The sequence below is a fragment of the Dermacentor albipictus genome, chromosome 6, assembly GCF_038994185.2.
Source record: "Dermacentor albipictus isolate Rhodes 1998 colony chromosome 6, USDA_Dalb.pri_finalv2, whole genome shotgun sequence".
Taxonomy (NCBI): domain Eukaryota; kingdom Metazoa; phylum Arthropoda; class Arachnida; order Ixodida; family Ixodidae; genus Dermacentor; species Dermacentor albipictus.
Window position 1 is genome coordinate 12,179,349 of NC_091826.1, and position 27,745 is coordinate 12,207,093.

Here is a 27,745-nt window from a genome sequence, read left to right on the forward strand (position 1 = left end):
AAGCAGGCGATCGTGCAAAAGCCTAGTGCAGAAACCAGGCTCACATCAATCTGCTCTCGAAAAAGCGATCGCATAACAGCCTAGTGTAGAAACCAGGCGCACACCAATCTGCGCTCGAAAAAGCGCGCGCAAGCACGTAGCAAGCCGCGCCAATCCAATCCAGAAGCCAAAGAAAAGGGGGGAAGTAATGTGTGACACTAAGTTCAGAACTACCCATGTGCTGCTCGTCACCGGTGTTGTGTCTGCGGGGCGTGAACAGCTCCGAACTCCCGTGAAAAGGCGCGGCTCTGCGTCTGTGCAGCGTCGTTGATTTTTAGTCGCACGTCATCTTTATGACTCGATTCGTGTTGCCGTCAAATCGATGAGACGCAGGCATGCCGTCCGAACCGCGCTGTCAGCCTAGCACGACGAAGACTCGCAACGCGGCTTACGAGGAATATCTGCGCAACCTCCAAAATTGGGAGACCAGCATCAAGATGAAAGACGCACAGCTTCGCTGCTTGAAGTCCAAGCTCCAGCCGGCCACGGTAGTGCGGTCCCTTTGCATCTAATGCGCAAATCGGCGTTGTTTTCTTGCCGCCGCTCTGTCGTGTTTCGTGTGACGCTGAGCACGCTACATATGTGCGACAGCATGCAGTTCTCGGGACATGTTTTCTCGTGGCAATGATTCCCTGTGATTGGGGCACGTAGTGACCCTATCTTTTTTTTTATTTTCTCCTGCTTCATTGTGCACCGGTGCGCAGAGCTTTCGGTAATCATTAAGAAAAGTAATATAGTCAGAGTTAAGTCCCGCTCTACTATATGAGTCGTAACACGTATCCCGAAAGACTCGCGCCCTGCTTGTTCGTGCAGTAGTCGACTGCACGTCGACTCCACAATTTGTCAGTTGTTTCATTTATTTATTTTTGAAGATCTCAAGCGACGTTGGTATAAAAATGCCAAAACACTTTCAAAACTATTGACCCTCTTCCCAATAAATTTTTCGGTGCTAGCATTGCTGTATGTAATGTTCAATTTGACTTTCTGTACAAGTTCAGCAGCGTTGCACAGCTGTTGCCCATACTGTACATGAAGGGGGCCAAGCCAATGCAAATTTTATTGTTTTACCTAAAGATTTAGTGCTCTAACTCATTCTTGACGCAGGCATACCACGAGGTTCATCATTAGCTTTGCTTGTCACTGTAATTCATGTCGTTGACGTTTAGCGTGTAACATGCATTTTCAAAATTTGCATCTATGTTAAGGCAATATTTTCCACCATGCTATTCAGTCTCTCCATGACCATGTTATCGATTTGTATCATTATAGTAGTTTCGAATGTGAAAAATGTAAGGTAACTTCCAAAAAACGGCCTTGGTGACATTTACGAAGAATTAGGTACGGCCCTTTATATCCTTTATTTTATTCACTAGTTTATGTAAAACAACAGGACATAGTACAGGTATCTAAGTGAGCTTAGCACATTTGTCCTGGCCTTAGCGCACTGAACTCATCTGACAGCATGGTTGTTTAAAACATACTGCCTGCTTGGCTTTTCAAGTACTTAGATCATATGCACACTAGTAGCATACTCTTAAACGGTATTGTAGTAAGACATGCAGTGTATAAAAGTATGTAGTTGATATGTAGGAGGGTGGTGGGGAGGGGCTTGTAGGAAAGGAAAGCAGACCGTATTTCACATTTTGCTATCTGAATTGCACCAACTGGATTAGGTTGCACAATGGTATTCTCAAGAAATTGTTTTAAAGATACCTTGGTATACATTCACTGGGCTTTCCAAAGATGTGAGCTGCATCTTATCAATAGATAATCAATGCATTGTGCCAGTACTGACCAGTGGGCACTGTAGTTGCAGGATAAAAAAAATTCCTGGAAGGAATGCTAAAGAATGCAAAAAGCCAGGGACTGAAAAATTATAGTTGTAACGTTAAGAGGCAGCCATGCTGCTATGTGGATTAGGGAACAGAATGAATTGCTGCTATCCTAGTTAAGATTGGGAGTTAAGAAAGCAATGTAATGTGAACAGCAGATAACAAGCAGTCCATCAGAGTAACCGAATATTTGCAAGGGGAAAGGAAACATAGTTGTGGGAAGAAGCTTTGTGTTATGATATTAGGAAATTTGCAAGTACAGGATGCGGTCAGCTCACATGACATTAGTAATTGGAGATTGCTGGGAGGGACATTCGTCCAGCAGTGGACACAAATTAAAATTAACTTTCCTTTTTGCCTGGTATTGATGATGCTTGATTGCTTGATCCTTGCTGCTTCTCATCTCCTGGCATTTTTTTTTTTTTCACCGCTTATTTTCTCCAGTCTTGTAGCTGCTTTCTGGTTGTTTTACATGAAAACCCACACAAGGATAGCTGACCTTTTGAACTAGATTCACTCACCAATTTAAGCTAGTAACTTTCTTGTTGTATGTTTCTAATGGCTTTTACTGGTTACAGTAGAAGTGGGACACCAAGCCCAGTATAACATAATGATCCTGTTCCACTTATTTTCTTTTGGCACTTTGTGATACAAATGGTATTTTGCCTGCATTATCGCAGGGACCGTCCAGTTGTAAGTGGCACTTGGTAAGGAAGGACTAGAATTGAGCTAAAGAAATCCCTACGTCAGACCGGCCCAATTCCATTAAGGTTACATTGTAGTACATGTACTACATTGTAGTTCAGAATTCTTACCATGAAAAAAATAAATACACATTTTGGGCTACAGTCATTAGTAATCACAGTTATGTTGAAATCACACTGTATTGCATCTAAATACCATAGCCTATGTAATAACATTAAGCAGTTAAAAAAGGGTGAACTCTTAGTTTGTGTGTCAGCATGGTGCACTTGCTGCGTAACTATGGTGGCAGTTGTATAATGGAATGAAAAGCGCGTGCATGTAGATACAGGTGGTGAACCATAACTGTCTTTTTGGACAGCATCTCTGTCAAAGCATTCAGTGATTAGACCAGTACCTGAGTATGCAGATATTATTTGGGAGCCTCATTCATTGGTACTTGTTGATCATTTAGAGAGCATGCAGAGAAAGGCTTTATGTTTTGTGTACAATTTCTATGATGGGGAATCTGTGCCAGGATTGTATAGCGATTCAGGATTGCCAGACCTGTCGACTAGGAGAAAGGTGGCAGAGCGAGGAACTTTTGTTAAGAGCAGACAAGTTGTTTGGTCGCTTTCCTTGCGGGTGGCCTCCTCAGTCCAGGAAGCTTGCGACTTTGCCGCCTGCCTTGCCCTGTTTGCCATTTGGCACTGGTCATCAGGGTTGAGGCTGGTGAGCTGGGTCTCCCACTGCTCCAGTGTGGGATGGGGGATTGTGTGGATGTTGGTGCTTTGGTTGCATTCCCCATACCATATGGCATAGAGTGTTTGGCGTCTGGCAGAATTTGCAGCTGTATTCGCAATGTGTGTGGTAAATGTGTTGGCATTTTGTCTTATGTGGGAAAGCATTGGTTTGTAGTTTTCTGTAAGTTACAGTGTCTTCTTTCGAGAACTTTGGTGGTATATAGATTCTTCTCCCCTGTCTGTGGTGTGAAAAAGAAAAAAAAACAGTGAAAGGAATGAAATTTTTGCATAATTTAATATTGTAACACGTTGGGGTTGGATTAAAAATGCAGATTATTTTCAATTCTGTTATAGTCATGAGACATGGCAAAAACATGAATATGTCATTCATGTTTCGTTGCAGGAAGAATGTTTTGAATCTTTTTTCCCCTACGAATGGTACTTGAGTAGAATGCATCGTTGCCAGTTTTTGACAGGAATAACAATTGAAAGTTCATTTTGCTGTAATCTTGATCAATTTTTCTTACAATATAACTGTTACTTTTTATATTTGTATTTTTCTTGTTTCTACTCTGCATGTCTGTTTTATTTGTGCCATGGTTCTTGTTTGTGGCTGGTAGTAGCATGTAGACATATTGAAAGGCTCTTATGTGCTGAGCCCTGAACATTTAGCACAAAAAGACTTGCTTGTCAGCAAATCCAGTGCAGGAAAGAGAACTTCGAACTGTCAAAATGACCAGCTAGTTTGAGCTTAACTATTACTGTTGAATATATTCAAACACAAAGTGTTGCTTATCTATTCAGGAGCCTATGCCTGTGAAGAGACCTGCTTCATCGGAAGATAACACACCATGTGCAGGCAGCGTGGCGTCAGACTCCATGGTTGCATTAGAGACTTTAATAAATGTGCGTATGTGACCTCACTTATCACCTTACTTCGAAACTGCCCACACTATCCTCTTGCTTATCTTTATCATTTTATTTCTAGGATGAAAGCACATCGGAGACTAGTGGCAGCGATGACGAGCAGTTTCAAGCTGAATGGAAGCGTCAACGAGCACTTATTGAAAAGGAAAAGGCTAGTGTTTCATGCCTGGATATTTGGCAGATCTCATGAAGTATATTCATGTTGAATTGACGTAGTAAAGTAACAAATGGAGACACCATTGACAATTCCATTTCAAACTGATCCTTTATGCCCTTCGTCATGGGTTGGTCTCGCATGGCACAATATTAACTATAACCAAGACCACCAGTTTTGGTGTAGGATGTAAATATGAAATTTTACATAAAAGAATCATTGTGTTATACTAGCCACGCTGCTCTTTAATGTGTCTGCCTATGTTTCTGCAACAACTAAACAAGACAGAGGTCAACAGGAATATGGAGGCTTGAAGTGAGCAACAGTGTCGAAATGAGGGATATTTCAAGCTGGAGCCAATGTTTCAACAAGGAGACTTGTCACCGTAACAGAAAAGTACAACTCCCATTGTTGAAACACTGCAGCATGAGACATGAGGCTTCAGCATGAGACATCCCTCCTTCAAATACTGTCAATCATTGTATGAACTGTTTCATAATTGTATCACCTTATATTGTGCATAGCCTTGACTATGTAAGATATCAAAGTGCCAATGACGATGATGACAATGCTGATTGCGATGATGCAATTGGAACACTTCCAAGACGTCAACATCATCACATGGCCAGTGGAAACTGAATGAATAAAAAGTACTAAAAAGCAAAAAGCTATTACTACTTTAAGTGCACATGTGCCTTTAGGAGCTCAAATTCTGAAGTACCAAGGCCTCAGCCTAGTCAGGTGCCCTGTCCTCTGTGTGTCACACGGCAAGGGAGTGAAAAGCAGCTTGGAACAGTTATTCATATGTAGCACTCAATAATGATATGACAGCAACCAAAAAAAAAGCACTTCAGGGTTTAATTTATGAACTAGGTGGCTGGATTCTGGAAAAAAAAAAATGTGAAGGGGAGCGGCCTCTGTCATGGCACGTGAGGTAGAGTTAAGAGCATAAAAAGCGTGCCCATTCAGAGCTCTCCACAAACTTGGATTTGATAACCAATCACTTTCTTGCACTTGTAAAACACTGCACAAAACTCTTGACAATTGCAATGTTTCAATAAGCTTGTCTCATTTGTGCAGGGCAACAGACTCTTCAAAGATGGCCGCTATGATGAAGCAATTGAAAGCTACGGCATAGGCATTGAATGTGACCCCCAGAATCCGGTGCTCTATGCCAATAGAGCAATGGCATTTTTGCGTAAAAACATGTGAGTTGCTCACCTATTTCAATGAGCTGATATGTTGAAGGGGCACTATGGAGAAACTAAATCAGTTTATACTAATAAAGCATTCTTTCAAAACTCTGTTTTTCTTAGTTTCACAGTAAGAAGGTGGTTACCAGAAGATAAAGTGAGGGCTGAACTTTCATTCTTGAATTTCACGCCACAATGCCAGCGCCAGTCAGAAATTTCAAAGCATTTCCTTGTGTTTGGGCCATCGTGACTCGGTTGTTGAAGCTTGCTAAGTTCAGTCTGGGGCCCCTTTAGAAGCAATGTAGCCCATCCTTACCAATATACAAATAATAAGACAAAAGCATATGCTGTCAAAATCTATGCTGTCACGGTGAGCATGGCACAGGAACTTCAAGATGGCATCGCCAGAATGCTTTTGTTTTTGTGTCTTTTCTAGCTTACCAAGCCGCCTCACACAGTAAGAGTGGCTTTCATGCTATCCCAGAAGTGCCACCTCTTAATACGCCTAGCTTATTTTTATCCTGAATGTCCCTTTAAAAATTTCATTTATTACTAGACCCTTTTCACAGGTACATTTTTAAATGCGAGCACTGGCTTGTGTTAATAGATTAGAGAGGCTGTCATTGGTAAGGGGGCTATTGCAGTGAAATAGCAGACCAGTGTGCAGTGTAGGGGAGGGGTCAGCTGATAGAAAAATAAATAAAAAAATGCATTAGTGTCTGGAAATGTCAAAACAAAACAAATGAAAGAAGAGAGAGAGATGTGTGAAGCAAGGAAGGGGGAACCAATTTCGGAATAACAATAACTGATATAGAAGAATAAAAAAGCACAACATGCAATAATAGTATTTTGAAAGAAGAGGCATGGTGAACTGGCTCATTTAAAATAGCGCATGCACTTTCTGTATGTTCCTATGAACAGGTTTGGCGCTGCTGAAGAAGACTGCAATCGGGCCTTGGAGTGGGATCCCAACTACATCAAAGCCTACCACCGGCGCGGTCTGGCTCGACAAAGCCTCTCCAAGAAGGCCCTTGCCGCAGAGGATTTCCGCATGGTCCTCTCCCTGGAGTCAAACAACAAGGAAGCGAGGCAGCACCTGACCAAACTAGAAAAGGTACGCTTGTGTCATGTGCTAACAGCAGCTCTCTCTTCAACTAGGCATGACCACAGATATGTTCTAGAACAGTGGAGTGTGCATGCTTATCACGCGTGCCCATGTGATGCATGCTGGCGTGACCTTGCATGTGCAGACACCACTGCTGTGTCAGCCTGCACAGTTCTGAACCGTGGCCACAGTTTGAATTAAAACAGTAATATAATTATACTTATCTTTAGATTGTCAAAGGTGCCCCTTTACATTATGTTCTTGAATATATCATACTGTAGATGGAAGCGCTATGCCATATTGTGCCAAACCATCAAGCTGTGCCAACCTGAACCAAAACACTCATTTCTACTGAAGTCGCTAAATCTAGTGGAATGTGCATGTTCAGAGGCAACCGCACAGCCATAGTCATACGTTGGCTAGGCCTCAGAAACCAAGCTTAAGCAATCCTTTTCAGCATCGGTGTCTTTTGAGTGTGTATGTATTTAGTGGCGCATGATAACTAATTTTCCTGGCCCCCAAAAAATGAAAAATGTTAGGTGCTATTCAATGCATTACGAACATTTTATATAGGTCTTATGTGTTTGCGCACTATGCAGACTGGCTGAAGATGAATTCAATTGGCTCTCTTTTCATGGGGCAGTCAGGAAGGAAATGGCGCTCTTCTCTGAATGAATAAGTTGTATGGTCTGCTCAGAGCACAGCACATCAGTTTCATTATACATTTTAGGGCTTGCTTGTGCGCCCTATTGGTAAATCTGCGTCGATTAACGGGCGAAAGCAATGTGTGTAATGTTCTAAATCCATTTCCAACGTGCACCACATCCGGTTACCGGGATAATAGTGTAACGCACTGACAAACGACCTGCTTGCTTTCGTGAAACTTCTTGGACAAAAATATCCAATGGCAAGCGTAATCATGACACAAATTTGGACTCGGGCCAAATTTGTGTGACGACCACACCACACAAAATCAGACTTTTGCCACTGCAGAACGCAAGCCAGTGGTGTAAAGTTTTGGTTTTAGTCAACCTTAGCAGCCAAACAGTGGTCGTAAAAGGTAAGTGAAAACATAAACGACAGAAATTGCATTTGCGCCGACGATGGTCAGGACGCAACTTGCACAGATCGCGTCCGAAAACTTGTTTTACATTGGCTTTATAGGCCCTATAGCGGAACCGTTAATAAGTCCAAGTAATCGAGCTTGTGCAAAATATTGGTTGACAATGCAGCTCAGAAACGTGTGAACATTTTTTCGCTTGATTCTCTTCAAAATGGCAGTTTTCTTCTTGGCAAGTAATAGCAGAATAAAATGAACACTCGAACGTATTCAAAGAAAACTTGACGTTTCGGGGCCCATACAGATCCCTTGATCACAATGAAAGCAAATGCGGTGGCTTTTGTTTAAGTATGGTAGAAATGGCACAGTGATGTGGAATACTGGCAAATATGCAATGACCAGGGAAGTAAATTCACATTTATTTTATGGTATTCTGCTATTCCAATTGAATGTGCAAAGAATGAAAAATTAACAGAAGGCATTATGTAAAGGGCATTCATTGTATGTTGGTGGGTGTTGTTCATGGTTGTTACTGAGATTATATATTTCTTGTTCATTGTGCATGAATACATTTATTTAATTAGCTAACTTTATAAAAAGTGGTGAAGGACGCTAAATGACCAATGATAGCATTTAAGGCAACCTAGGATTTGTGCAGACTATATTTTTTAACAAAAAAAAATACCTATGAAGTTAAAAAGAAAAGCGAAAAAAAAAACAACTACAACACGTACTGCCTATGACAGTGCCTCCAGGCGTGAAAGATTGCACATTAATCTCGATGAAAACCTTGTCAAATATGGGCTCTGGGAGCGCTCTTTTCTCGACGCGTCAGCAGCTTTCGTGCAATATCATTTCTTATCAAATGCAAAGTAGCATGACCTTGTAGCAGTTCACTTTCCAAACTGTTACCAAGACCGTGCCCTTGGTTCACACGGTCATAATGTATGTGATGTAATAGATGGCCATGTTTTGGTCTGAGACCGCTGATATCACTAGCGCAGGGACGTGTTATCACAGGGAATTTCAAAACATTTCATGGGCTTTTTCTTTTTCTTCTTGTCAGAATAAAAAACCACACGAGATCTAGGTTGTCAAAAGCTGTTATCGGTCATTTCTCTATGTGCTACACAACTTTTGTATTTGCACGATATTGAATGTAGATAAATTATAACTAGTTAAAATTAAATATTAAATGTGTGTGCACAAGGAAAAAGAACTCTTCACTGCCATTAACAAAAGCCTATCTGCATACAGTAGGCGCTGTTTGTCTAAATAATGCCCCCAGTTATTATTTTGCTTGGCCACATTTAGATGGCGCATCATGTATGCAACTTAAAAGTGGTTTCTATGAAACCTATACGGACTTTCTTTGTAACTTCTTGCTACAGTCGGGTAAATGACACTTTTTCTCTTTTATGAACTTTCCTCCACTTTGTGGGCTTCTGCAGAAATGACTTGCCGTAACTTAGTAGTGTTCTACAAAGTCCAAAAAGAATATATTTTCTTGATTTTCGTGTATTTCGCTCACGTTAAGCTTTACCAAGCTGCTCCAGCATGTGTGTCTTCCACTTCAGAATGAATGAGTCTGCTCTAGACCTGTTCCAAAGTGCCAAATCTGCTCCCAGAGCTGCTCCGAAACTCCCTTGGCTGCTTCCATCCCTGAAATATGGTGTGCACTGCTCTTCAGTGATGTTCCTTGAGGATTCCTGATCCATGAGAACCTGTACCAATGAATAATAATAATCATGGTTGGCAACCTTGAGCACCTTCATGAAGGCAAGAGAGTGGAAATGTATTTCTTGGGTAACAGGTTATCACAAGAATTGTCAAGGAGGATTAATGTTCAGTGACTACACTACTGTTGAAAGGATAGCGCTGCTCTCCCATCAATGTAGTAAAACTTAAGATGCTCAAGTTTAAGCGTATTTGCGACTAGGATGGGTTAGTTTTCCTTTGCAATATGTTTTTTTCTGCTCTTTGTCTTGCTCAGGAATTAAAGGCTGGAGTTGGTGACGTGGTCACAACAAAGGCCTCCTCAAGTTCCCACTCTTTGAATGCCAAAGAACCAGCAGGCCAAGTTGAAAAGCCAACGAAGAAGGGCTCTGCAGCTGAAAAGACGTCACTGCCCATCAGAGCAGTGACTGCAGTTAAAGTGGAGCCCCTGACTGCCCCTAGAACCAGGAAAGTATCAGAAGTAAGTGTTGTATTGTGGATCTTGTTCTTTGGGATCTTGGCTTTTAATGTAAACCTTTGAGCTGTCATGTAAGCTTTTTAGCAGGATAGTACTCCATACCTGCCAACCGTGAAGATTTTATCAGTGAAGGTCCAGTTTTCTAGAGCTTGTTTGCTATTGTCATATTAACATAGATAGATTTATTATTTTTTATTTGCACCCAGGTTAAGGCAAAGCCAATTTTCGAAGAATGCAACTACAGTTATTGACTTTATTCATAGTCAGATTTTTTTGGATTCTTTTTTGGACACTGGCTCACTGCTTTCTTGTGATTATTCCGGTTGCGACACACAAGTGGGACACCAAAATAAACATGCACCAGACTTGTTCAATTTTTTTATGAGCAGCGTCGCCATACCTAACCTTATTGCTACACAACATCAGCAAATTTGATTTTCTGTCATGACGTCACGAGTGTTTACTAACCTTGACACTTGCTAAGCACGGTCAATTTAGGTGCAAGAAATGTGTAGTAGAGTTCCTACAACTTTGAAATGTGTGTGTCAGTACAACTTTAACTGTTGCTGTCCTTTCCTGTCAGCAGAGACTGCTGAAGAGGGTACCCATCCGTGACGTGCCAGGTGGAACGCGCCTCAAAGAGGAGTGGGTGGCAGCAACAAAGACACATAAGCCGGAGCTCCCGCCAGCTGCACCAAGTTCATACCAGTTTCAGGTCGACTGGCGGCAGCTGGCCCCATTTCCCGAGCTGCGCTACAGATACCTCAAGGTGTAACATTGCTGTTCAGCCTGTAGTTTTAGCACTTGCTACATTGTTTTCTTTTTTCATTGCATGAAGCTTTGAAACCACAGCAAATGATAGAAAGAGAAGAGGCCTACTTACTCGTGGCAGGGGGTCCTACCTTTATTATACACGAGGCCCCTTTGCACACTGCCTTAATATATAGCCAATCCACACAGCTACAAGTATTTGCAATCATCGCTTCTGCTTCTTTTCTTTTTTAGGACAATACCTCCTATGTGCCCATAAATTTGCATTTTTTTATTTTGATAATCTTTGGATGTGCAGGTTCCAGTGATATGAAGCAAAAATGGAAAATGCATCGCAGATGAAACATCTTAATATACACATGTTCTCACACTGGCTTTTCTCAAACAGGACTGTGCAGATACAGTCGAAACCCATGATAATGAAATCCTGCAACAATGAAATTCTCGCAACAACGAAATATTTTCGTATCCCCGGCAAATGCCCATAAGATTCAATGCATTTCGTACCTCTCGGCAACAAAATGTCGCTGTACTACAATACCGCATCAACGAAATTTGCCGGAGCGTAACTCTGCATATTACCCACTCGCATAGGGCTAGCAGGCTCAAAATTGTGCTCAAATGTGCTGTTTTGCACTAAAATTGTGTAAAATGCCACTGCATTACACTCGCGTGGGCGCTGCCATTTTTGTTTACAAAAACAACCAGGCGCCGCAAGCGGTCACATGCGCTGGAAACATGTCATGGCCACCATCTTGTCTGTTGATCGCCCGTTCGAAGCGGCACGCATGTTGCTACTCACATGTGACGACAGTTTTGCACACCTACTATGAAAGATTGTGGATTGTTGTTCGAAACGTGTGTTGTTTGCCTTCCCCACGGCTGACAACTCGGCGCGGCCTAGGTCAATCGCATGAGGCGAAATTAAACGCAAACTGAACGTGCCTTACGAACAACGATTGCTGATCGCGGCAGTGCGCCGCATGATGTGCGCCTCAGTGAGAAAAATGCAGCAAACACAAGGCAACCCACGTACCACTGACATGAAATTGCTTATGGCATTTCAGATGGCGGTCGCAGCATAAAGTGCCACGCATCAGGCTGTTATTGAGCGATTGTTCGGGAATACGTATCCCTTACATCAAGAACACTGGTTTTGGTGCCATCCGACAGGCATCGCGTGCGGATTCGGCGCCGGACGTAGATTTACTCTAAGGGGCCGTAATCGTGATCTTTTGCATTCAACACCGGATGCATTGGTGCCTATGGGCGACAGTGTGTGCTGGAGAAATGCTGCTGCATGCGTTGTTGCTCTGCATCCGGTGCTGAGTTATGCAAAATCTCACATAAGTGATTGTATCTCCGAAAGCAAACAACCGAGAATACTGCTCCACGGCAGTGCTGCCACTGCTGATCAACGCATGCGGCGCACTTTGTACTGTCGGCAGTGCGGTTTTATATCCTCGAGCAAAGCTTGTCAAAGTAAGCTAATGGAATTTTGACGGTAACGTTTCGTTCTGCGACGCATTACCTATCTGTGCTGTCTCTTTTCACAACAAAATTCTCGAGAGAGGGCGAATTTTTTCACGTTCCCCACCGATTTCGTTATTGCAAGGTCCAACTGTAATGCTGGCAGTGCATGTGTCCTCCTGATGGGAACTGCATAGCAGATGGCATTCAATTGGAAATCGCTTTTCGTGATTGCATATACTGTAGCCTCTCTTGCCACTTTTTGCCGCCATAAGGTGCTGACATGCCGTACAGTTGACGCTTGTGCATTCTGGTTGAAAAACTGCAAGAATGTAGAAGCCTTCAGAGCCTATTGATATAGATTTTGTGCTTCTATGAAAGCATGCTTTTTGTCATCCTAAACCTTAAGCACCATTTGGACTCTATTGATCTTCATTACTTCAAAATTGAGGTTTTGTTTCTACAGTTAAACTTCAGTATAACGAAGTGGGTAAAAGCAGCACTTTGTTTCGTTATATCGAAATTTCGTGGCATTGAAATTCGTCCTTTTATGCACATAAGTACAGTCACCGATCGATATTTCTTACATGGAAAGAAGCCACAGAATTTTCCGAATTATCAGGCAATCGATGAAATCAAATTTGAATTAGAAAACAGCTCATTTGATCAATTTGGGAGTCGGTGATGAATGATACGGTTTCTTGCCACATCGACGACATCTTCATATCGGCGCTACGAATGAAGCGAAGCCAGCCATGCTTTCGTGTGCACTCCACCCCTGCAGCTCATAATGTTACCCGCACTGGGACAACGCTATCCCCAGCAGTGGGGAGCGAATGGTTTGTCTGCCTATCACTCCAACGAGTCAGTGAAACTTGGGATTACGCAACTTCCAATGCTAAAAGCGCAGCAAGACAGCCTACATGATGCCACGCCCTCTCGGTGCGCCCACTCTTTGCACATGCGGTAGATTACCTCTAAAGGGCTAAACGTAGTCGAATGTATCGTGAACACACGTACATGTTACGTCACGTTGGCGAGAACAAGAGCGTCTATAGTTCGACCGATGGTTCGATGCACTGGCACAGCCAAGGTAACTGGATGCGGCCAATCCGCTCCAACGTACCCACATGCTGATAACTTCAGACTATAAACACACCTTAAAGCAGGGCACATAGTTGCGTATGCACTCAGCCGCGCTTACAGCCATGCGCAGCGATGTACAGACAGGCGCGTGCCAGAAATCACAACATGCGCCAACTTACCCCCCCCCCGCCCCTAGCAGGTGCTTGATTTCCCTTTACTCGTGCAGGAAGGCGGCACTTGTGAAGCCATTGTCTTTCTTGGCTCACCTATAAGGTAATATTCTATTCTATTTCACTACAACGTTTTGTTTCTTTTTTCCCACAGCAAATGAACCCGAGCAAATTAGGAACATTTTTTCAAGAATCGATGGAGACTGAACTCTTCTGCGACATTCTGTGCATTCTGGAGAACCAGTTTATGAGGTGTGTATGGGGGCCAGTGGTAATGGTCTGAATGCTGACAATGTCTGCCTGTGTGCATGGAGATTGCTAGATCTTGCTGAGACTTTCTCAAACTTCCTATTTCGGGGAACCACACCATGTTTCAAAGCATGCTAATGAATCCTGCGGGTGAGACGGGTCTTAAAAACCGCAAATTGCGAAAAAAATCTAGTTTTGAGAACTACTTGTTTTGGCATCTGTAATGCCTAACCTACACCATAACAAAACGATTTGCCCAAAAACGCACCCTAAAATTCGCTGTGTGCACCTAAAAAAATTTTGTCAGTGCAGACAGCGAGAAACGACCCCAAAATCGTGCAGACACCAGAGTTTACGGAGCTATTTTTCGTCTTTTCTGCCGCTGAGCGCCACCATCTTAATACATGTATCGTTCAAAAGCTCAATGTTCCGCCTTTCAGTTCCCCGCATGCTTGCCAACAATGGCCACATAGAAAAAATGCAAATGTAAACAATCAGGGGCCGGTCTGACGAAGCTTGCGATGCATGCGGCCCTCCTATTGGCTCAGTGCACTGAGAGGTGCCTTTTGATCAGCTGTTGCTGCGGCAACTAGGCCCAGCAGATGAGCTCGTCTGCTAGGCCTGGCAGTGGGTCACTTCGAAAACCGCTGTTACGCCATTTCTTTGTTAATTGTATTGTAAACATAAGCGGTAAATAGACCCTCTCCTTAAAAAAAATAATAATAATAAGTTTGAAACTGAACTTGCGTCCATGAAAACTGAAGTGCAAGCCGTCTGTGTCCTATAGCAAGAAAGAGGAGGCGGTTATCTCAAGGCTCAGGCGAGCCAACAAGATCACGCCGGAGATAAATCACTGCGTTGCCATGCAGTCTCATACCATATCGGCAATAACGCAGCAACGAAGCTAACCATTGCCCTTTGTCCTCGCGTGTAGGTTTACTTTGGAGACTGCAGACAATGTGCCGATGCCTATTCCCATGCCTCTCACGCATATGTGGGTTTGTGTTGGTGCATTCCAGATTCTCTTACAAGCCTATACAGGCACCTAATGTCTCCATCAGCAGAAGAATTTTGAGTTTTTAATTATGTTGTAATTATGCCTCAGTTTTGAAGCTTGAAATTTATATTTTCCGAGTTTTCTTTTAGTTTTTCTTTTTTTTGTTTATCTCAAGTATAGCGTTTTTAAATTTCAAAAGTTTGGAATCAGCACTGTGTTCCTTCTACTGATTCAATTCTAGTCATTCTTTTTTTTCCCTGAGTGCAGGCGAGTTAGAGAGTGCACAAAAACTATGATATAGTGTCTTAGGACACTGAAATATTTTGAAATCCTGTAGAAATTACCAGCAAGAATTTACATTTGTAAAGCTGCAACATTAGAATTTCATAATTTTGGCTGACAGATACAAACATCCAAGTACTAACTAGCAGTATCTGAACATCTAGGAACATACCTGATTAATTTTAGCTATGTTGTTGCAGAATATTTTTTTAAAATCACATCCCAAATTTTTAACACAAGGAGAATTGTAACTACAGGTTTTCCCGCTCAATTTAATCCAAGTGCCAGTCAATTTAATCCGAGTGCCAGCCAATTTAATCTAAGTGCCAGTCAATTTAATCCAAGTGCCAGTGATTTTAATCCGAGCGCCACTCAATTTAATCCAAACGCCATTCAATTTAATCCAAACGCCAGCCGGAATAATCCAAGCGCCAGTGAATTTAATCCAGACACAACGGAATTCAAGAACCTTTGGATTTCAAGACTTCTGAAAATTTGTCAACATATTATGAGTTAACAGCTTGAAAATAAAAGAGCGGGGTGGTAGACCAGTAGCGATCCTGCCACGGGACTATTGACCACTTTTGGAGGTTTTGAAGCGAAAAGCTTCACTGCGCTAGCCGGCGTATGTCGGAATTGGCTCCGTGAGCGTGTTCGGAGTCGAATTGGCTCCATGAGCGTGTGAGGAGTCGAATTGGCTCCATAAGCGTTTCGGAGTCGGCGCAGGTGGCCACTGCCGCGTGCTATGCGTTATCGTTTGACGTCGCCCGCAAGCGCGTGTTTATCGCGGAGGCCGACTATATAACCACTTGCCAGAGTATAGGCGTGCGCATTCAACATGGAAGGAGAAGAGAGATACTACCGATAGGAAGAGCTGTGTTTATGGCTGTACAGAGATCGCAGGACACTGTGCCCAACAATGATGAATAAAGAAGTGTAATAATCCTGCATTACTTAGGGTATATATCATTGATAAGCAATTTGCATAACTACACAAGGCACACGTATAGCATTAGGACAATTATGAAATGAGAAGTTTGAGTTAGTAGTAAATATCAATAATTTTTACCATTACAGCGTCTACTTGTATGTGCTGCAATTGAGTAAAGTTTCAATAAACCAGCAAAAATTTGAAGAATATAAAGAACATCAGCGAGTCATTAGCAAAAAGTAGTGATTTTGCACAGTTGTGTTTGCCGGGTATATACAATTCTTCACTGTAAGGGCATCTCATGAAAAGTCGTTAGCAGCGTAATTAGATTATGCTGTGAGGGATCTCATATAGTTTGGTCCCTGTAGATGACAGATCACATCACATTTCCCATACGTCGCACATATGTAAACTGCGGTAATACACTATGAAGTGAGCAGGATGTTCACGGTGCTTTACAATGCATATGGTGGCTGTGATGCGAACAAAACGTTCTCGCAGGTCTGATACGTTCAGAGAAAGGCGGCCCATTTGACGGTTTGCTGTTCTAACAAATTTCTTGAAAAGGCGAATGATGTGAATGAGTAAAAAGGGCGGCGACAAACGACGAAACCCCCAAAAGGACTGTAATGGACACATAATTGCTCAAGATGCAATCGGCAAGAAGGGCTTTACAATAAGTTTAAAAAAGCATCACGCCTCTTGAGAAGGAAGCATACCTGCGTGCACTACAATTTGTGTTTTGTTTTCCTTCACTTAAAGAGGGCCGTACTAATAACAGGGTAAATGATAAATGCCGAGAACGGTTGCATTTGTTTTGCTTTGACGTGTTTCTGCGTGCATTATTCCTATCAGGGAGAGCTTAATTTGTATATATGGCCTTGCTTATCGTCATCTCTCTCAGTCATTGCTTGTGGACATTAGTCAGGTCCATTGTATGGGATGCTCTCTTGTCAATATTCCTGTATAATTCTGTTCACTGTGTGCGTCCGCTGGATGCGCGCTTGTGAAGCAAAGGCCAGGCATTCCTGAGCTTCATCAATGGCTGACAAAAGTGACGAATCTTGAACTGCGGGAAAGCTTACTCTCGCGACCGCCATGAGCCTGCCACTTTCGTGTTTCGACTTTAATAAGCCCTTCGAACGCCCACAATGAATTTTCCCGTTTGAGTATCACTGTTTCGCTTCCGGTCTTTGCCATATGCTACTGGCTAGGCAAAAGTAAGACCATCCCTATATAGTATGGGCTCGCAAGAAGCTAGGTGGGTTTTGGAATAGCTAGACTTCCGAGCATCAAAGTGCTTTGATGTCGTAGAGAAAAAGTTCAAAGTAATTTTTATTCATCAGCCTAATAATTTGTGCTAACGCGTCAACTTACACCAGTGAACGCAAGGAGGCGAACCGAAGCTTGCCTGATATTTATCGAATGTTTCTCGCTCAAATTTCGCAGAAGGTTCAAGATAGTGAAAGCCATTTCTTGCAGGGCGCGAGCAGACGATCAATGAAATTGCATTGGTCTGTGGGATGTTACCACGATTGTCTGGATATCGTAAATGAGGCATTTCATTATATCGGGTAATAAAGACCGTAAGAGCTTGTGTCTGTGAATTATGGCAGCGTTTTACAAAACATAAATTCTTTAACTAATGTTCGAGAGGAAAGACTACCATTCTAACTAAAGCAGACGACATGCGGCTGATTCTATCAGGGGTGCCGCACTTCCGTGCAGACGACAGGCAGATGACCAGCGTCAGTCATTGTGCGATCATCGTGAGAGGCATGCCTCAGCTTTAACGTAAAGTGAAATTTTGAAAATTTGAGACATGGAAGCGGGCAAGATGCGAGCTGCTGGACGACCAAGAAAGATGCCTGATGAAGAAAAGACCAAGTACGCTCGCGTTTCTGCCGTGGATCGTTCCCGCATCATCGATGCGTACCGACGAGGTGGGGACTTCAAGCAATTGGCCCAAACACTGGGAATAAATATAAAGACTGTGCGCTCAATCGCCGCAACAGATCGCGAAACAGCCAAGAAACGTGGTGGCTCGTCAAAAAAGTTTGGCCAAGATGTGGTCAATGCCCTGCGTGAAATTCTAGAAAAGAACCCATCCTTCACGCTTATGCAAATCCGGATGTCGTTGACAGAAAAGTTTCCCGGTATCGAAATCAGCAAGTCTACCATCGATCGGCTTCTGGATGGCCATGGTTATACACTTAAGTTAATTACTCAGAGGCCGGTTGACCGTAACCGGGCTGATGTCAAGGAAGAGCGCCGCAAGTTCGCTCAATGGCTCCAAAACGAGGGTACCACAGTCACGCGGTACTACATCGACGAAACGAATTTCAACATGTGGTGCGCAAGAAGTTTTGGCAGAGCGAAACGAGGCGCCCCAGCTATTCGTCTTGCAACCAGCACAAAGGGCGCGAATATAAATGTTTTGGCTTGCATGTCTGCAAATGGCCTTCTGCGTTGGACTTTAGTGGACAAGATCCACTGGGCTCTATTCAACGAATTTCTCGATGATCTGTCCAAGAAGGTTCATCATCAGGAACCTGGCACTGAAGCTGTGTTCTTGTTTGACAATGCTCCAGCGCACCGCCGTGCTGAGGAGGTTGTCTTGGCCACCAATGATCACTCAGTGAAGCGGCTTCCACCCTACAGCCCATTCTTCAATCCAATCGAAGAAGTTTTTTCAAAGTTCAAGGCTGGTGTAAAGGCTTTTCTTGCTGAACGGCGCGACCGTCTTTTCATGACACCACCAGGTATATCCAAGAAACAGCATCGCCGGGCACTGTTGGTTGAGGCCGCGGGAGAGTCACTGCAGCACATCCTGCGAGTTGAATGCGCTGCCTACGACAGGCACAACTACACTTTTGTGCAAGCTGCCCTAGCGTGCCACGACATGTGAAAACTGCTCAGTGCTGCATTCAAAGAAAAGTCGACAGTCTAGCAACAAAGTGCTTTTGGTTTATATTAATAAAGTTTCCTCTCGCAGATCTACACATAACTGTTATGGTCATTGTTTACATAAACGATTCACAGGCGTCGCCTTTGCAACGCAATCAATTGTTTCATAAGAGTTTAAAGGAACTGAACATTCTAACCTTTACTGCAAAATTTCGAATTAGCTCTTTTCCACATCAGTTTACTATAAGCCAATTGATGAAGCGTTGCACCTGCTATGTTAACATTTCTGTTACTGACGGCACTCACGAGGGAAAGCTGCCTCAAGGTTTGTAAAATAGGTGAATAATATTCATCAATGACATAACTATACGAGTTTATAGCAGGCATAGTGAGTCACTCGTTTCATCGTATTTCATCAAGAACACCAAGAACCCGAACTGCGCATTGTATCTCACTTGTGATTACTAAGTGACTCGACCATATCACTTGTGCAATTAAATGGTATTCATGACTGTTTTACTGGTACCGATGACAAGGTCTTTCATTGGAGGCTGCGGATGTCGCAGTAGAATAGTGAATCGTATTTGCTACCGACCGAAGCCTCCCGGCGAGAGCCTAGTGATTATCATCGAATCAACCTTTATTGGTTTTTATGATAGCCAGGACCAAATCGCATGTGTACCATTAACTCGACGTACTCATGCTGACGTTTCCTCTCAATTAATTTGGAGAATTATAATCTTCTGTGTCACTGTCATAACGAAGCAGAAAATAAAAAAAAATTTGCTGGGGCTTAGCTAAGGTTAAGCCTGGATATCTCGAAGCGAAAAGCTTCGGTGATGCTTATAGTTCAGCTTATGGTTATGCTTTATGATTTAGTCTATGGTTATGCTTACGGTTTAGCTTATGGTTATACTTTATGATTTAGCCTTGTATATGCTTACGGTTTATCTTATGGATATGCTTACGTTTTAAGTTATGGATATGCTTACGGTTCAGCTTATGGTTACGCTTTATGATTTAGCCTATGGTTATGCTTACGGTTTCACTTATGAATATGCTTTCGTTAACTTATGGTTATGCGATACGTGTGCCTTGTGTAGTTATGCATATTGCTTATCAATGATATATACCATAAGTAATGCAGGATTATTACACTTCTTTATTCATCATTGTTGGGCACAGTGTCCTGCGATCTCTGTACAGCCATAAGCACAGCTCTTCCTATCGGTAGTATCTCTCTTCTCCTTCCATGTTGAATGCGCACCCCTATACTCTGGCAAGTGGTTATATAGTCGGCCTCCGCGATAAACACGCGCTTGCGGGCGACGTCAAACGATGACGCATAGCGCGCGGCAGTGGCCACCTGCGCCGACTCCGAAACGCTTATGGAGCCAATTCGACTCCTCACACGCTCATGGAGCCAATTCGACTCCGAACACGCTCACGGAGCCAATTCCGACATACGCCGGCTAGCGTAGTGAAGCTTTTCGCTTCAAAACCTCCAAAAGTGGTCGTTAGTCCCGTGGCAGGATAGCTACTGGTCTACCACCCCGCTCTTTTATTTTCAAGCTGTTAACTCATAATATGTTGACAAATTTTCAGAAGTCTTGAAATCCAAAGGTTCTTGAATTCCATTGTGTCTGGATTAAATTCACTGGCGCTTGGATTATTTCGGCTGGCGTTTGGATTAAATTGAATGGCGTTTGGATTAAATTGAGTGGCGCTCGGATTAAAATCACTGGCACTTGGATTAAATTGACTGGCACTTAGATTAAATTGGCTGGCGCTCGGATTAAATTGACTGGCACTTGGATTAAATTGAGCGGGAAAACCTGTAGTACTTTTTTTTTTACCTCAGAAAAAATCTAATTGCATATTTATAAGCAACACACAAGATTGGATGTGTCCTGAAAGTTTCGTGCGTCCAGAGCGAGTATCAAAAATGTTTGTTCTGGATGCCATATCCCCTCATATTTAATGCTGTTTGTTTTTTGTACGTTTATCAAAACATAAATTTTGGGCTCCTTAATGTTCAGGCCTCACTATCTCAAAAGTAAGAACAGATAGAACTACATACATATATATATATATATATATATATATATATATATATATATATATATATATTTTTTTTTTTTTCAGAACGGATCCTAATGTATACTCTGTGAAGTATAGCAAGCAACCTTTTTTCACTTTGGAAATTAGTTATTTTGCTACAATTTCTGCCACAATTTCTGCCACTTGGTTGCTATATTTAGTGGGCTTGTATTCAGTGGGCTGACAAATATCTATTAAGGGTCAGATCAAAAAATTTGCTTGCTATCCGTCATTCCTTACTCTTTATGCTATTTAAACATGCCTTACAAGTAATTTTTTATTGTGCCATTTATTTTCCATTGTGGCTCTAAACACTGGAAATGAAATGCTAATTATCATAGAAACTAATTGACCTACAACAAAACTAATTACATATTTGAAATAACAAATATCCTAATAAGAGTGGAAAGTTTCATTAATATTGATGGAAAAGGTGATGAACATAGTTTCAATAGCAGTGTCCCCTCTTAAAGGAGTATGTACTGACACATATCATGTAAAAGTATGTCACCTAACAAGTTTGAACGTTTAATATTACCAAGATACATTAATTTGATACTTGATTCGAAATCAAGCCAGTCTTTTTCACATAAATTCCAACATATGCAGTGAAACTTTAATGATGCATTCATTGAGTTAAATATGTTGTTGTATTCTGGAAAATGTATGACGTGAATTTACGATTGAGGACAGTTGTGAGCATATTTTTCCTTTCTTTCATTTCAGGGATGGTGTAGATATCTACCCCATTTTGAGCAGCCTGCCGAAAGTGGGCCGTTTCTCAACATTAGTTGTGTTCCTTGGAAGTGAAGACAAGAAGCGTAAGTTCTGCCAAGTGCATGTCCTTGTGCGAATACTTACTGCAGTGAAAGGCGAATAATTATAGCTTGATTTGAGTTTTCATGTAACTTCAAGACTGCCATGGTCTTACGAAGCCGCGGTAAACTGCATGTCAAATAACGGCTTTCTAATTTGAATGTTAATTGCTTCTCTCACTGATAGTTCAAGCTATGCACTGGCATTTGGAATTGCCAGCAATTGTGTACGTGTGCTGATCAATTAAGCTAGCAAAAGTGGATGTGATCGATTTTGCAAGTAGGCACATTTCACAGAGACATAAGTTTCATGCTGCTATGGTGATTCGAGCTACATACAGAACGAACTTCAGTATGCGATCTTTATCATGTCTTGTTACTGTCAAAATGTTGGAAGATTTTTTTTTACTGCATTTGGGTGCCACATGTAATAAATGTGAATATTCATCTATTGACCCTTTTCGCGGTGATACCGTAGGCGCTGCCATGTTTGATCACGTGGTGACGCAATCAGTGCTTGCCTCAGCTGGCTTCGTTGCCTCCGTGTTTACAATGGGTTAGTATGACGACGCTGCAGCTTAGCGAACCTCTGTTTCGGGAGATACCGTATCATAGACAGTGACTATGTGGACGACATGAAGCTTTGGCCAGAGCTTCAGAGAACATGCAAAAGTGCTTTGGAAGCTGATTAAGCCATGTCAAAACGGCGCGAGCAGCGTATATCGTGCTTGTTCTAAAAGTGAGGCCAAATATGTATTCCAAGCTATCCAAACTTCCCGCTCATGAATTGAATCAAAGTTAGTGTGTTTTGCTCTTCGCTCTTTATTTGGCAAAAATTTTGAAGCAGCAGTTTGTCACATTTCTGACTTCCTTGGTGTGGTCACTATCGTATCATTTTTTGCCTAATTGCTTTCAGATGTGCTCACTTCCAATAAATACGTTCTTGCTGCATGCAATTAGGCTTGAAACATAGCTGTTTTGTACGTTGTAGTACCTTGTAGCAAAGATGTATTATCGCTAGTAACTTGCTTACTCTTGTGGGCCGTCACGAAACATTCAGCTTCAACCATTCGTGTGCTATTAGTGTAGCCTGTCATTTATTGTGTACTATATATAGTACACATATACTCAAGTGTGCACCCATTCACTCAATGACACATTGACGATAGAATGGGTGTAATTTTCCGTGCCAGTTGCAGTAGATGTATGTTAATACTGTGCACGAAACTTACACTGACAAGAAGTGACACTAGTCCCTTTGTCATTGTTTAACGAGTGGTACTCACTCTCGCCGAAGTTCTAGGGCCAAAAAACTTTCTGTGAAGGTTAGCGATACAACCCTGGTGGATGAGCAAATTTCTGTGTCCTCGAGAAAAGCCAGACATCTCGAAGTGACGGTAACATGTACAGACGGTTGCAGCAGCGGTCCATGAACTTGGCCACACAGATTCATTCCATTCTTTAATATACCAGCCACTATTTTTGCAGCCAACTACTGCACATGTCTTATATCCACATGATTCAATCCAGCATGATTGGAGCACAGTGTGTTAGTGAAAACTCAGTTGCATTTCTGACAGCTGATCGCACAGAAACAGTGTAGAAGCGGTAGCGGTTTCATATTCGTACGCTTCACTGAGGCTACGTGCAGCACGCTGCCAAAAGCGCCATCTTGTTTCTATAGAACAGATTGCTCTGCAAAAAGGGTCAATAGTTATCATTCTAAAGTCTTGTATATCTCAAGACCATGGATACTAAATTGCATTTTGGGAAAAGCTGACACTTTGATCATTAATTAGATGGAAATGGCGTGTGTGCAACTTGCATTGCATTCTCGTTACAGTGAAACGCCTGCATTATTACGATCTTTGAGACCTTCATTCACAGTAAAGCCTTGTCCTTTAACTGGTGGACAGTTAGGCCACCTGTAAACGTATGCAACCAGTTTATGATATACTGACACATTTTTATGGAATAGTTTAAAGGAGTAGGGACATGTGTTTTTGAAATCACAGAGAACCTACCATGTTTCTCACACATATAGTGTGGCACCTGGCAAGTATGAATGCTGAGAATCACTTAGTATATCTTAAATTGATACTAAAGTTGGCTTCAAAATAGCAGACATGACTTCATAACAGAGATAAAAATTTGGTTCCCGTGTGAAGTAATAAGACTAGGCATTATAATGATACTGCTCACAAAAGAGTGCTGCTTGCATATATTCTAGCTGTGCTTGTATGTAGCAGCTGCAGCGACAAAAACAGAGCAAGCTAGTGTACCTGATGAGTACTGATACTGAAATAGGTACGTAAAAACAAATACGTATTGTTAAACCTCAATATAACTAAATTCTCAGTATAATGAAGTAATTAACCTTTTATAACTTCTTGTCCATAGAAAACGTATTTAGAATCTCAGTATAACGACTTGTAGTTATATACGATTTCAGTACAGTCAACTCTCGTTACAATGGACCCTGATAATCCGACAAAAAAAAATGTCAGTTTTATTTGAAGTCCATAATATCTGAAATGCCTCACCTCTGAAACTGGTCACAATGTCTAACAACGTTATTGCAAAGAGTTAGTGACAAACGTCCAAAGTAAAAAAATTTTTTAAAAAGTTGCAGTTTCGCCCTAAAGGCATAACATTGATTGCGGTAGCAAATTAGTAGACAGATATGTGAAGGAAGGGTAGCAGTTTGATCTCTCTCAATGGCTGCGGAAAGTCGCTGTCAAAATGTTGGAGTAGGGAAGCACAGCAGCAGCAGCGAGTGAATTGACCTTCGTGCTGTCTCTCACTTCAACGCGAACTAAACATCGAAAGCAGAGCGCGTAAAATGCTATATAACCAGCAGCCGCCGGAGTAGAACTCCCCCTCCCCCTTGCCTCTCCCAGTTCCTCGCGTGCGAAGGAAGGTGGCACATTCCTGCCCCTCTTCCTCTCTTGCACGCTCAATATTGAGCCGTGATCATCGGCTGACATTGCAAGTCGGTTGTTCGCCCATGTCGACATAGCAAAAGTATGTCTTATACGCCTAATTTTGAAAAAAATTGCCGTTAATTTCGTCTGCTGTAGTCGATAGTCCATTGTAGCGCGGTCCATTATAAGCAAACTTTGTTGCAATAATAAAATTTCTGGTCTGTTATATCCATAAGTCTCTTGTACGCGGGTCCGTTGTAACAAGCTTAGACTGCATAACAAAATTTCACTGCCACCACGAAAGAATACCAAGGTAATAAATGGAAACTTTTCCACGGATGGTCAAATGGTTGAATACAAGCAGTTGCCTGCAAACGCACCTCTGAAATCACGACCACACCACCATGAGTGACTGCTGAAATGGAGCATCGGCATGTTCGGTATGAACTCCAGGGGTGATAAGATCCTATCGTGCCCCGCATGCTGTATGCTTTGGCAGCAAATGAAAGCATGGGAGGGTGAGCTGAGAAGAATGGGGGCTTGATGATCACTATCTTCATGTACGAACAAGGGGAAAGTCGCAGCAAGGCGATCAAGCGGGAACATTGAGGATGGAGGTGGGGATGCAGGTTGGATTGCATTTGCTTTTCTATTGCAGCTGTGGCTGTGCATGGCTGTCAGCTTGGCTGAGTGCGTACGCAGCCTGTGTGCCCTGTTTACAAAGTAAGCTCCTGCCTATGCAAAGAGTGGGTGTGCCGAGATGGTGTGGCATGTGTGCTGTCGTCCTGTACGTTTACCGTACTTACTACCCAAATCTAATGCGCACTTTTTTCCCAATTAAACGGGTCCAAAATTGCGTGCGCCTTAGAATGGAGTAAAACCCTAAATCTGTGTTACCATATCACCATCAGCATTTCAAAATGGCCGCCTCGTACGCGCTTCGAGCCTAGCTGCCATAGCTTTCTCAGTGCACTGTAGTATGTGTGCTTAGGCGATGTTTCCTTTGGCTTAGGTTAGTACACAGTCTGTCTTCCCATTTTCTGCATTTGCTCTATCAGCATGGAAGTGCCGACTGCAAAGACATGCCGAGTTCATCACAATGCCGCAATTAAGAGGAAAGCTATCACATGTGCCGAGACGGACGGAAATCGGGCCGCATCACGGTTGTTCAGAGTTCCTGAAATTTGCGTGCGGGACTGGCACAAACAAGAGAGGCAATCTTCACTGGCTGCTGCTACATACAGCGCGGCCGCGCATCCCCTATCTTGAAAGCAATCTGCGACGGAGACTAGAGTGTACACATCTAGGCACACCGGGCTGTGTTCTCGGCGCTTAGTTCGCATCGAAGTGAAAGGCCGCACCAAGGTCAATTCCCTTGCTCCTGCTACCACACTTCCTTGCTCCAGTGTTTAAAGAGTTTCCGCAGTCATTGAGTGAGACATGCTCATGTTTGCTTGTGCATATGTGACACCATGCTTGTTGTTTTAGTTAGTAATCGATTGTTTAAGAGTTCATACGGCTGATAGAACTACTAGCCTTACTTTTTGTATAGCTGTCTACTAATTTGCTATCATAATCGATGCTTCACTTTTCGGGCGAAACTGCAACTTTGTTTATTTATCGCAACTGTGGTTCATTGGGAGTAAAGCTTTCTTTTTTTTTTTCAAATGAGAGAAAGTTGTATTTCTGTATGAAAGAGTGAGGTGTGTGGTACTGTAAAGGACTTTCTTGTTTTATGTCATGGCAAACGGGTGCATGTTACAATCAAGTGCGCTTTTTTTTTTCTTTTCTTTTTGGTCATGGAAAAAGGGTGCGCATTGCAATCGAGGGCGCGTTAGAATCAACTAAATACGATAGTACTGGAAATTGCATAATCTCGAGTTTCAAAGACGCACTGAAGCGAGAGACTGATTTGCGCTCCACTGCCGGTGCTTTTCATGATAGTGTCGTCCTACTGCGAGCAACGTTATCAGCCGCGAGGGTGGAGTGGATGCGAAAGCATGCCTGCCTTTCCTTTGTAACGCCGATGTGAAGATACCTTTGACACAGCATCTTTTGTCGCCAACTCTCAAATTCAACAAAATTATTTTTTTTCTCTATTAAGATTGTTTTTTCTGATTGCCTTATAACTTGGAAAGCTTTCCGGTTCCCTTAATGTAAAAGAATTTCTTCGGCGTCTGCACTTGCATAAAAGCTCAAATTTCAAAATAATGAAATTTTCATATAACAAAGCAAATTGCCAATCTTGCCAACTTCGTTATATGTTACTGTGGCTGTGCCACAGTAAATCACTCAGGGTGCGCTGACACTTACCACTATATATTTGGTAACCTAGGACTATCAGTTAATGCAAAAAAATATACTAAGTAAATACTAAGTTGAAGATGTCATTAAGTACTCCTTTAAGACTTTAGCATTTCACTACAAATAAGCAGGCTTCGATTGAATGAAAAGAGGAAGTGATTTAAGCTTCTGTATATTATTCTCTTGTTACAGGGTAAAGGATTAGCAAAGGCAAAAATTTCAGTTGCATCTTCTATTTTCTTGTAATATCTCCAGCAGTGTGTGCACTGTCTGTGGGTATTCCCTTTCTCTTCTGGTGTGTAATGTTTTTTCTATGTTTAGTGCTTCTTTACGTGTTTTGATTAAACAGCATTTTAATGTCGAACTTCAGTATGAACACAGATATAAGGAATTATCAGATATAGCAAAGTAAGTATAAATATTGTAAGGTATTTTCACGTCAGATTCGTTATGAGGTGCTATGTAAATCTGGCATCGTCAGGCCAACACTTAGTTTGCAACCTTGATTTATTCTTGTAAAGAGGCAGTTTATATTTCTCCCATTTCAGGACTGGCGAGGTTGCTTGCCATCGCCTCAAAAGTAGATCCGGGTCTCGCAGACAGCTATGGATTGTGATGAAGACACTGTCATCATGTCACCATGAAAGCACAGACAAAACTCATTGCTGCCATGAGTCACTGTAAAAGCTTCATGCAACTTTTTTGGCACTGTAAAAAGAATGCATGCACTTCACCACAACATTGTTCTACTCACTGCCTTGTAGACAGTCACAGTGTTTTAATTTTAAATAAACGTGTTTCAAAAATTGCA

General features: G+C 42.3%; 1 protein-coding gene across 2 annotated transcripts; it reads left to right on the top strand.

Annotated features, from left to right (window-relative positions):
* The first annotated feature begins 179 nt into the window (after positions 1-179).
* LOC135914240 (RNA polymerase II-associated protein 3-like) lies at positions 180-27,745 on the top strand. Of its 2 annotated transcripts, none has more exons than XM_065447010.1 (10): positions 180-527; positions 4,100-4,201; positions 4,284-4,373; positions 5,457-5,584; positions 6,491-6,683; positions 9,728-9,931; positions 10,515-10,697; positions 13,580-13,677; positions 21,618-21,712; positions 27,483-27,745. In XM_065447010.1, exons 1-10 carry the CDS (start codon positions 375-377, stop codon positions 27,548-27,550), a joined length of 1,314 nt encoding a protein of 437 aa, XP_065303082.1. In that variant the 5' UTR covers positions 180-374; the 3' UTR covers positions 27,551-27,745. The 2 variants fall into 2 exon arrangements, with proteins under 2 accessions (XP_065303082.1, XP_065303081.1); XM_065447009.1 differs by having other exon boundaries at positions 181-527; positions 10,512-10,697.

Bases quoted from the DNA above. Each gene is read 5' to 3' on its own strand.
- LOC135914240 (XM_065447009.1), top strand. From the start codon at position 375: ATGCCGTCCGAACCGCGCTGTCAGCCTAGCACGACGAAGACTCGCAAC. The intron at 4,202-4,283 runs GTGCGTATGTGA...TTTTATTTCTAG, and splicing joins CATTAGAGACTTTAATAAAT to GATGAAAGCACATCGGAGAC. The intron at 9,932-10,511 runs GTAAGTGTTGTA...CTTTCCTGTCAG, and splicing joins GAACCAGGAAAGTATCAGAA to CAGAGACTGCTGAAGAGGGT.